Genomic DNA, 12477 nt, shown 5'->3' with positions numbered 1-12477 from the left:
GTATTGATAAGGTGGACTGCATTGTTTTATTGTGTGTAATGTTATCTGCTGAAGTAAATGTTGTGGCCTGTCAAAGGGAGTGTCTCTCTATCTAATATCAAATGTGTGATGGGGGATTTTATGCCTCCCCCTGAGAGTGTCCTGTTTTGCATGTAACCTCAATAAAAAGGAGGCTGTGTGCTCCAGCACATGAGACCTATTTTTCTGTCCCTCTAACTTGCAGCTTTGACTCATGTTTGTAGGGGACAGCTTCAGCTAATATCACTACAGGGATTGCTGACTATGGTGCTGATGATTCTTTGGTGAGCGCTAGGAGCATCCTTTTCTACGGTCCAACTTCCAGCCAGCCTGGAGGCAACCGTAACATTTGGCGGCAGCGGTGGGATTGGCGTCCTAGCGCAAGGAGCAGCACCACAACAGCACTGGTATCGTAGGAAAGTTATTGAGGGCAACGCTAGCCACTGCGCAGCGTCCCTACCTACAGCAGCATGGAGCTGACAAGATACTGGTCAGAACCCTGTGAAGAGCACCTCAACCTGATCCGTCGCTATGAGGGCGCGGATTTCGTTCCAGAGGTAAAGAGGCGGCTAGTCCGATATGGTCCAGACCCTGCGCAGGAGGTAGTCAGTCGCCTCATCCGGGAATTGGCTACTGAGAACGAAGCGGCACGAGCCTTTGAGCGCCAACTGTGGAGTTTGAGGGTCTGGACACCTGGTCTCCAGCGAGAAAGTGAGTCACAGGGAGCGGAGAGCAACGACCTCCCTTCCCAGCGGCAGCCAGAGTTACAGGGAGAGGAGAGCAGCGACCTCCCTCCCCAGCGGCAGTATACCGTGCAGAGGGAAGAGACAACCAGTCCCCTTCCCCAGCCAGAGATACCAGAGGCAGCAGGCCTCATAGACTGGTCCTGGGAGGACCCCCAGCAGGCAGGTGGAGATGGGACCGCAGTCTCTCTACCGGCCCTACAGGGATGCTGGGCAGGCGGCCCAGATCCCCAGCGACAGACCCAGCTACAGGGAGGGGAGAGCATCGACCTCCCTCCCCAGCCGGAGTGTGCCTTCCAGGGAGAGGAGACAACCGGTCTCTCTCCCCAGCCGCAGCATGTTCCACAGGAAGCGGAGAGCATCGACCTCCCTTCCCAACGGCCACCGGAGTATCAGGAGGAGGAGGTAAGCCAATCTCCCCCTCCCCAGCTAACTCCTAACTTGGGCCCAGGGTTAACAGTGGAGATGTTAACCCCCACTGACCCCCACGTTCCCTTTGCCACCGGGCAGGACTATGCCCCAATTCCCCCAGCAGAAGAGCTGGCATCAGAACAGAGCGCTGCTGGCCTCTGCCCTACAGACCCCCTTGTTACAGGACTGGCCTGCAAACCCCTCACCCCAGCAGAAGCGCTGGCACCAGGGCAGAGTGCCGCTGGCCTCTGCCCCCCAAGTACCATCAGCTATTTGCACAGCTGCGCCAGGAAGGCAGAGGATGCTACACTTTCATCCTATAACCTGGAACCTACAGGCCAGTGCTACTTGTTGTGGGGGGGCTGCTTTGCTGCTAGTGTTTATTTGTGGGTGGGTTGCGAGACTAACTTAGGCACTGACCGACAGAAGGTCAGGTGCCTTGTTAGTCTCCCTCCAAAAGGGGAGATATGTTACAAACTGCTATTTGTGACTGGCCCTTTAAATGGAAGGTTGCCCTGCTTCCCTGGATTTTGGAGAAGCCTATTTGCCAGCCTCCTTCCTCATGACTATGGCCCCTGGAAGATTGTGCCCCTGAGAGTATATTGACTTTTGTTGGGTGTGTGTGGCCCTTTGGGAAACGTCTGGGGACATATTGTGACTCTGGTGAACAATGCCCCCTTTAAGACTATGTCCCCAGACCTGTGAAATGACTTGTCCCTGGCTTTCTCCCACTTGGTTCAGTTTCATTGTGTGCCATTAAGAGTTAAATTTTGTTCAGCTTCAAGAAACCTATTCTAAATACAAGTCTGCTGGGATTAGCTCTAATTAGGTTTAGTGATCAACTTTCCCATTGTCTAATCAGACTAGTATTGATAAGGTGGACTGCATTGTTTTATTGTGTGTAATGTTATCTGCTGAAGTAAATGTTGTGGCCTGTCAAAGGGAGTGTCTCTCTATCTAATATCAAATGTGTGATGGGGGATTTTATGCCTCCCCCTGAGAGTGTCCTGTTTTGCATGTAACCTCAATAAAAAGGAGGCTGTGTGCTCCAGCACATGAGACCTATTTTTCTGTCCCTCTAACTTGCAGCTTTGACTCATGTTTGTAGGGGACAGCTTCAGCTAATATCACTACAGGGATTGCTGACTATGGTGCTGATGATTCTTTGGTGAGCGCTAGGAGCATCCTTTTCTACGGTCCAACTTCCAGCCAGCCTGGAGGCAACCGTAACAGTGCTTCCGGCGCCCCTCCTAGGAAATCTTACCTACATTGCGAGTTTGATAGGCTGGGGTGCTATTTGGGGTTCTCTGAGAGCTTAGGGAACTTGACGACCAGAGGAAGAGATTCTCCCGATCAACTTTCTGGAACCAAGGGCCATCTTCAAAGCTCTGATTAATTTACATAAGCCCATTACCAGACATATTTACCATAATGTGTGGAGGGCTTATCTGTCTTGGTGTGCGGAACGTGGGTTCCTTTGGCACAAAGTAAAGACTCTGCGTATCCTTCAGTTTCTGCAGGATGGTTTAAAGAAGGGCCTGTCAGCTAGTTCTCTTATAGGTCAGATTTCTGCTCTTTCTGTTTTGTTGCACAAGAGGTTGGCTCGTTTGCCAGATGTTCAGTTGCTTGTTCAGGCAATTACTAGAATTAGACCTGTTTTCAAACCTTTTGCTCCTCCATGGAGCCTTAATCTTTGTGACAGACCCTTCTGTCAGGACTGAAGGAGTTAATTGTGTTTAGCTAAGAAACTAATTTCTAAAGACAGGTTTTCTGGCCTCAGCTATTGTGTGCTATAATTACATTTAAGTAATAAACAGGCCATTGTTTAATCACCCTCAGAGAGCAGACGCTAGGTGATAAGACAAGCCAAATGTGTTTAAGTTATCTGCCTAAGTAAAGTATTTAAGTAATGTAATTCTACTGTTTCATAAAAGGGCGTCTTCCCCTTTTTATCTAAATGTACAAGAGTCTTTCAACCCCCCCATCTGGGGTCAAAACCTGTATAAATACTAGGCATCTAGCCTTTAATAAATGTCATTCTGTTTTAAACCTGAAACTGGCTGGGTTGTGAATTGCTAATTCCCTATGCAGGACATTGTTCATCTGGTATTAACCCTTGGTACACTGTTGGTACCGTAACATTGGTGGCAAGCGACGGAATGAACCTTATCGCCCAGAAGAGCAACTACACAAGCCAGTAACCTCAGGAAGAGGGGGATTATTACAATACTGACTAAGATGGAAAGAGTACCAGGAACAGAAGGAACCAATGGGCCCAGCATAGCAGACAGAATCCCTGAAGAAGCAAGCTTTGATCGGGCGGTTAAAATAAGACTGGCATATTATGGCCCCAACCCATCTGCGGAAATTATCGACCGGGTCATAGCAGCTGTGGAGGCCAACCTACTTCGCCAAAGCGGCGCTGCAGCAAACCCAGTGGAAAAGAGAAAAGTAAATTTTGCAGCTTTTAAAAACTTCCTGGAAACAGAAGGAGAGATTGATGGGTACATTGCGGATTTTGAGAGGCAATGTGCACTACACAAGGTACCCGTAGAGGACTGGGTCACGATATTATCCGGAAAATTATCCGGCCGGGCCAGTGAGGCTTTTCGGGCCATTCCAGATGAGGAAGTCGGGAATTATAATACTGTAAAAGAGGCTCTGCTCTCCAGGTATGCGGCTACACCGGAGGCATACCGGAGGCGGTTCAGAGACACTGTTAAATTAGCTGGAGATTCCTACCTTGAGTGGGCATGTAAGGTGCACCGCACAGCAGCTCACTGGATAGCGGGGTGCCAAGCCGTATCTGGGGAAGAGGTGCTGCAGCTATTCCTGTTGGAACATTGCTTCGACAAGTTACCCGCAGGAGTTCGGGACCGTAAACCCTCCACCCTGCATGAAGCGGCTCGCTTGGCAGATGAGTATACGGATGCCCGCAAACTGGACACTGCTACCACTAAGCCCCCTGCTAGAGTGGAGTACAGACCCCCAGTCACCCCAGCAGCTGCCAGTTACCAACCCCCGGCGCACCGCTATACCACACGGCCTCTGGCCACGAACTACCCTCAGAGAGCCCTGTTCAATTCGCGGGGCTACTCACAACCGATTCGATGCTTTGGATGTAAGCAACTAGGGCACAAAAGACCAGAGTGTCCCCTAAATGCAGCGAACCAAGCACAGTCCTGGAGAAGACCTGCCGGCGGAATCACACGTAACCCTCAGCCTGCGGCCCGCTACGTAGAGGCGCAAGAATGCTGGAGCATCCTACATGAGGCAGACCTTGTGCAAGCTGCCCACCGGAATAACCGGCAACTGGTTAAAGTGAATGGGAAGAAGGTCAGTGGTCTACGGGATACTGGTGCTACCATGACCTTGCTTCAAAAGAACTTGGTGTCTGAGAAACAGTAAACTGGAGACACTGTGGCTGTGAGGGTAGCAGGGGGCGATGTGTTCAGCCTACCTGTTGCCAGGGTACATTTGGATTGGGGAGTGGGCGCTAGACCTGTGAATGTGGGGGTCAAGAAGGACTTACCTGCTGATGTTCTTCTTGGAAATGACTTGGCTCCCCTTGTTTCTGCCTATGCTCCCATGGGTCCCGCTGATGTTAACCCTGTGACTACCCGTGCTCAGATCCGTGCAGCAGAGACTGAACCCCCTGCTGCTAAGCCCCAGGACGCTGAGCTCAGTAAATCTCTATCCGCTATTGATAAGTGGAAGTCCCGTTACAATGCGCTGATGAAGGAGAAGAGGAGTGCAGAGGAAAAAGCACATTTAGAACGTGAATCTCTGCTAGACAAGCTGCACCGACAGACTGCAGAAAACACCAGCTTGAGAGTGGGACATGAAACATTAAAGACAAACTTAGCGACACTTGAGGAGAAGCTGACGCTGGCTCATAGTGAGGTGCAGCAACTCAAGGGCACCCTATGTCAGTATGAAGGGATTGTGGATACCTATAAAGAGCAGGTACAGAAAACTCGTAAAGAAGCTGATGGGATTTTGAAGGACTGTTTAGCCCTAGTCTGGGCACTGAGGAAGTTGAACCCTTCTTTGTATGGACAGAAATTCTCTCTCATAACGGGAATACAGATGGATTGTCCTGGCAAACTGACATGCCTACCACCTCCTAGTCCGGTCATCCCCAGGTTGACCCGCCAAAGGGTCAAGCCGGGTCTGCCGGAGTGTTCCACAAGGGGGGAGATATGTGACAGACCCTTCTGTCAGGACTGAAGGAGTTAATTGTGTTTAGCTAAGAAACTAATTTCTAAAGACAGGTTTTCTGGCCTCAGCTATTGTTTGCTATAATTACATTTAAGTATTAAACAGGCCATTGTTTAATCACCCTCAGAGAGCAGACGCTAGGTGATAAGACAAGCCAAATGTGTTTAAGTTGTTATCTGCCTAAGTAAAGTATTTAAGTAATGTAATTCTACTGTTTCATAAAAGGGCGTCTTCCCCTTTTTATCTAAATGTACAAGAGTCTTTCAACCCCCCCATCTGGGGTCAAAACCTGTATAAATACTAGGCATCTAGTCTTTAATAAATGTCATTCTGTTTTAAACCTGAAACTGGCTGGGTTGTGAATTGCTGATTCCCTATGCAGGACATTGTTCATCTGGTATTAACCCTTGGTACACTGTTGGTACCGTAACAATCTTGTTCTTAGAGTTCTTCTTCAACAGGCTCTGTTTGAGCCTATGCATTCTATTGATATGAAATTACTTGTAAAGTTTTGTTCCTGTTGGTTATTTCCTCTGCTCGTAGAGTGTCAGAATTGTCTGCCCTCAAGTGTGAACCGCCTTATTTAGTGTTTCATTCAGATAAGGCTGTACTTCAAACAAAGACGGGGTTTTCCCTAAGGTTGTCTCAACTCAAAATATTAATCAAGAGATTGTTGTTTTGTCTCTTTGTCCCAATCCTCCTTCCTCCAAGGAGAGGTTGCTGCATAATCTGGATGTGGTTAGAGCCTTAAAGTTTAATCTTCATGCTACCAAGGAATTTAGTTTATCCTGTATTCTGGTAAGGTCAGAAGTTTGATTCCCATGGCTTATATAGAAGTGGGTCAGCAGCCTCCATCCTTGATTACAGCACATTTCTACCCCTGCAGTGTCTACTTTAATGGGCCTTCAAGAATGAGGCTTCAGTTGAACAGATCGGTAAGGCTGCTACTTGGTCTTCATTACATACTTTTACATTACTTTGCCGATTCAATGTTTTTGCTTCAGCATATTTTGGAAGAAAGGTTCTTCAAGCGGTGGTGCCCAGTATTTAAGGACTGCCTTTCCCTCCCTAAAATTTCCGTGGACTCCACAGCTTTGGTTTCGGTTTCCCATGGGTTTTGAATGAATTGTGGACTCTCACTGCTATTAGAAAAAAAATATATTTTATGTTTACCTGATAAATTCTTTTCTTTCTTGGTAGTGAGTCCACAAACCCGCCCTGAAAAAATGTAGTGGCGGCAGTTTACTGGCAGCTCTGTGCCCCTTTTATATCCTTTTCCTTATCCTCAGCTTGAACTACTGGGGGAGTGGGAGAGATATTGCAATGCTCTGGGGTGCCTCCTGCTGGTGGCCAGGTGAACTCTTTCCCATAGGTTATGAATGGAATTTGTGGACTCTCACTGCCAAGAATGAAAATAATTGATCAGATAAGCATAAATTTATATATATTTTTTTCTTCTTCTTGAGTCCTTTGCTTACTCTCACCTTCGTGTGCCCTAATGCTATTTCCTGTTTCTCGGTTCAGCTGTTCTTGCAGTTGGAGTGGATCTCTGGCTGTCTCAGTGCCTCGCTGCTACACTCCCATGGCACGGAGACCAGAGCCACTATGAACATGGCATTGGCTGGCGACGTACTTGCTGCTGGACAAGATGCCAACTGTCACATCTTGCGCTTTATAAAAAACGCCAAGAGCACTGAAGCTGGTAGGTACCACAGCGGGCCCCTAATGATGTTTTTGGAGTTAGCGTAACCTATGCCCTGACTCACTGATTCGCTTTATGTGTACAGGAAGCAACGAGCGGGGCTCCCGCAGGAGAAAGACGTCTAAAAGCGGTGCAGATGGTAACGGACAAACCAAAAACGAGACCCCTGAGATCACCGTGCAGACTCTTCATGTGGTGCAGACCGATGTGAGCCCTGATGGTCTACAGAAAGCAGTTTGCTTCAACTCCCACAAAACCCACTTACTGACAGGCGGAGCTGATGGGCGGCTCCGTGTTTGGGAGGTAAATTGCTAGAATGCCCTTTTATAATAATACGCCAATGTAGTGACACGTGCGCCTGAAGTCTGACCTCCGCTGTATGTAGTGACATGCCCTGATGTGACGTGCGCCTGAAGTCTGACCTCAGATGTATGTAGTGACACGCCCTGATGTCACATGTGCCAGAAATCTGACCTTAGATGTGTATGTAGTGACACACCCTGATGTCACGTGCGCCAGAAATCTGACCTCAGAGGTGTGTATGTAGTGACACGCCCTGATGTGACGTGCGCCTGAAGTCTGACCTCAGATGTATGTAGTGACATGCCCTGATGTGACGTGCGCCTGAAGTCTGACCTCAGATGTATGTAGTGACACGCCCTGATGTCACGTGCGCCAGAAATCTGACCTCAGAGGTGTGTATGTAGTGACATGCCCTGATGTGACGTGCGCCTGAAGTCTGACCTCAGATGTATGTAGTGACACGCCCTGATGTGACGTGCGCCTGAAGTCTGACCTCAGATGTATGTAGTGACACGCCCTGATGTCACGTGCGCCAGAAATCTGACCTCAGAGGTGTGTATGTAGTGACATGCCCTGATGTGACGTGCGCCTGAAGTCTGACCTCAGATGTATGTAGTGACACGCCCTGATGTGACGTGCGCCTGAAGTCTGACCTCAGATGTATGTAGTGACACGCCCTGATGTCACGTGCGCCAGAAATCTGACCTCAGAGGTGTGTATGTAGTGACACGCCCTGATGTCACGTGCGTCTGAAGTCTGACCTCAGATGTATGTTACACGTCCTGGAGCTCGGGTATTCAGGTGCATATAGTTACCCAGCCTAAGTCCCTTGCCCCGCGTACACCACAGCTTTCCCCCTCAGTATAACGCTTGTCTTTATGTTCTTAGTTCCCCGGGATGAAGAAGCTGCTGGACTTTGAGGCTCACTCTGGAGAAATAGAAGATATCGCTGCCGGCCCAGACAGTCAGGTGATGTTGTGTTTTATCTCTGAGTCTGCAGGAGGGCGTCATCGGTCATTGTAGCACTCCAACAAATAGTACACACGTACATGTATCTCACACACACACACACAGTAAGTATCAGGTGTAGGGTACATTACACACGTACATGTATATCTCACACACACAGTAAGTATCAGGTGTAGGGTACATTACACACGTACATGTATCTCACACACACACAGTAAGTATCAGGTGTAGGGTACATTACACACGTACATGTATCTCACACACACACAGTAAGTATCAGGTGTAGGGTACATTACACACGTACATGTATCTCACACACACACAGTAAGTATCAGGTGTAGGGTACATTACACACGTACATGTATCTCACACACACACAGTAAGTATCAGGTGTAGGGTACATTACACACGTACATGTATCTCACACACACACACACAGTAAGTATCAGGTGTAGGGTACATTACACACGTACATGTATCTCACACACGCAGTAAGTATCAGGTGTAGGGTACATTACACACGTACATGTATATCACACACGCAGTAAGTATCAGGTGTAGGGTACATTACACACGTACATGTATCTCTCACACGCAGTAAGTATCAGGTGTAGGGTACATTACACACGTACATGTATCTCACACACACACAGTAAGTATCAGGTGTAGGGTACATTACACACGTACATGTATCTCACACACGCAGTAAGTATCAGGTGTAGGGTACATTACACACGTACATGTATCTCACACACACACAGTAAGTATCAGGTGTAGGGTACATTACACACGTACATGTATCTCACACGCAGTAAGTATCAGGTGTAGGGTACATTACACACGTACATGTATCTCACACACACACAGTAAGTATCAGGTGTAGGGTACATTACACACGTACATGTATCTCACACACACACAGTAAGTATCAGGTGTAGGGTACATTACACACTTACATGTATCTCACACACACACAGTAAGTATCAGGTGTAGGGTACATTACACACGTACATGTATCTCACACACACACAGTAAGTATCAGGTGTAGGGTACATTACACACGTACATGTATCTCACACACACACAGTAAGTATCAGGGTTAGGGTACATTACACACGTACATGTATCACACACACACACAGTAAGTATCAGGTGTAGGGTACATTACACACGTACATGTATCTCACACACACACAGTAAGTATCAGGTGTAGGGTACATTACACACGTACATGTATCTCACACACACACACCGTAAGTATCAGGTGTAGGGTACATTACACACGTACATGTATCTCACACACACACAGTAAGTATCAGGTGTAGGGTACATTACACACGTACATGTATCTCACACACACACACAGTAAGTATCAGGTGTAGGGTACATTACACACGTACATGTATCTCTCACACACACAGTAAGTATCAGGTGTAGGGTACATTACACACGTACATGTATCTCTCACACACACAGTAAGTATCAGGTGTAGGGTACATTACACACGTACATGTATCTCACACACACAGTAAGTATCAGGTGTAGGGTACATTACACACGTACATGTATCTCACACACACACAGTAAGTATCAGGTGTAGGGTACATTACACACGTACATGTATCTCACACACACACAGTAAGTATCAGGTGTAGGGTACATTACACACGTACATGTATCTCACACACACACAGTAAGTATCAGGTGTAGGGTACATTACACACGTACATGTATCTCACACACACACAGTAAGTATCAGGTGTAGGGTACATTACACACGTACATGTATTCTCACACACACACAGTAAGTATCAGGTGTAGGGTACATTACACACGTACATGTATCTCTCCACACACACACAGTAAGTATCAGGTGTAGGGTACATTACACACGTACATGTATCACACACAACACACAGTAAGTATCAGGTGTAGGGTACTTTACACACGTACATGTACTCTCACAAACACACAGTAAGTATCAGGTGTAGGGTACATTACACACGTACATGTATCTCACACACACACACAGTAAGTATCAGGTGTAGGGTACATTACACACGTACATGTATCTCACACACACACAGTAAGTATCAGGTGTAGGGTACATTACACACGTACATGCTATCTCTCACACACAACAGTAAGTATCAGGTGTAGGGTACATTACACACGTACATGTATCTCACACACACACACAGTAAGTATCAGGTGTAGGGTAAAAAAAACACGAAAAAGTATCTCACACACACACACAGTAAAGTATCAGGTGTAGGGTACATTACACACGTACATGTATCCACACACACCACAGTAAGTATCAGTGTAAGGGTACATTACACACGTACATGTATCCTCACCACACACACAGTAAGTATCAGGTGTAGGGTACATTACACACGTACATGTATCTCTCAACACACACACCAAAAGTAAGTATCAGGTGTTAGGGTACATTACACACGTACATGTATCTCACACACACACAGTAAGTATCAGGTGTAGGGTACATTACACACGTACATGTATCTCACACACACACAGTAAGTATCAGGTGTAGGGTACATTACACACGTACATGTATCTCACACACACACAGTAAGTATCAGGTGTAGGGTACATTACACACGTACATGTATCTCACACACACAGTAAGTATCAGGTGTAGGGTACATTACACACGTACATGTATCTCACACACACACAGTAAGTATCAGGTGTAGGGTACATTACACACGTACATGTATCTCACACACCACACAGTAAGTATCAGGTGTAGGGTACATTACACACGTACATGTATCTCACACACACACAGTAAGTATCAGGTGTAGGGTACATTACACACGTACATGTATCTCACACACACACAGTAAGTATCAGGTGTAGGGTACATTACACACGTACATGTATCTCACACACACACAGTAAGTATCAGGTGTAGGGTACATTACACACGTACATGTATCTCACACACACACACAGTAAGTATCAGGTGTAGGGTACATTACACACGTACATGTATCACACACACACACAGTAAGTATCAGGTGTAGGGTACATTACACACGTACATGTATCTCTCACACACACAGTAAGTATCAGGTGTAGGGTACATTACACACGTACATGTATCACACACACACACACAGTAAGTATCAGGTGTAGGGTACATTACACACGTACATGTATCTCACACACACACAGTAAGTATCAGGTGTAGGGTACATTACACACGTACATGTATCTCTCACACACACAGTAAGTATCAGGTGTAGGGTACATTACACACGTACATGTATCTCACACACACACAGTAAGTATCAGGTGTAGGGTACATTACACACGTACATCTATCTCACACACACACAGTAAGTATCAGGTGTAGGGTACATTACACACGTACATGTATCTCTCACACACACACAGTAAGTATCAGGTGTAGGGTACATTACACACGTACATGTATCTCACACACAGTAAGTATCAGGTGTAGGGTACATTACACACGTACATGTATCACACACACACACAGTAAGTATCAGGTGTAGGGTACATTACACACGTACATGTATCTCACACACACACAGTAAGTATCAGGTGTAGGGTACATTACACACGTACATGTATCTCTCACACACACACACACACACAGTAAGTATCAGGTGTAGGGTACATTACACACGTACATGTATCTCACACACACAGTAAGTATCAGGTGTAGGGTACATTACACACGTACATGTATCTCACACACACACAGTAAGTATCAGGTGTAGGGTACATTACACACGTACATGTATCTCACACACACACAGTAAGTATCAGGTGTAGGGTACATTACACACGTACATGTATCTCACACACACAGTAAGTATCAGGTGTAGGGTACATTACACACGTACATGTATCTCTCACACACACACAGTAAGTATCAGGTGTAGGGTACATTACACACGTACATGTATCTCACACACACACAGTAAGTATCAGGTGTAGGGTACATTACACACGTACATGTATCTCACACACACACAGTAAGTATCAGGTGTAGGGTACATTACACACGTACATGTATCTCACACACACACAGTAAGTATCAGGTGTAGG

At 46.6% G+C, this 12477-nt stretch overlaps 1 protein-coding gene across 1 annotated transcript in view; it reads left to right on the top strand.

Moving 5' to 3' along the window:
• PREB (prolactin regulatory element binding) overlaps positions 1–12477 on the top strand; it is a 118042-nt gene that overhangs the window by 23381 nt on the left and 82184 nt on the right. Inside the window, exons 2-4 of the mRNA XM_053709401.1 lie at positions 6918–7095; positions 7181–7398; positions 8287–8367. Of these exons, the coding sequence (XP_053565376.1) occupies positions 6918–7095; positions 7181–7398; positions 8287–8367 (477 nt within the window). The remainder of the gene's footprint in view (positions 1–6917; positions 7096–7180; positions 7399–8286; positions 8368–12477) is intronic.

The sequence above is a fragment of the Bombina bombina genome, chromosome 4 (assembly GCF_027579735.1).
Source record: "Bombina bombina isolate aBomBom1 chromosome 4, aBomBom1.pri, whole genome shotgun sequence".
Taxonomy (NCBI): domain Eukaryota; kingdom Metazoa; phylum Chordata; class Amphibia; order Anura; family Bombinatoridae; genus Bombina; species Bombina bombina.
Note: the sequence above shows the minus strand (reverse complement) of the source record. Positions and strands in the feature narration are given on the sequence as shown.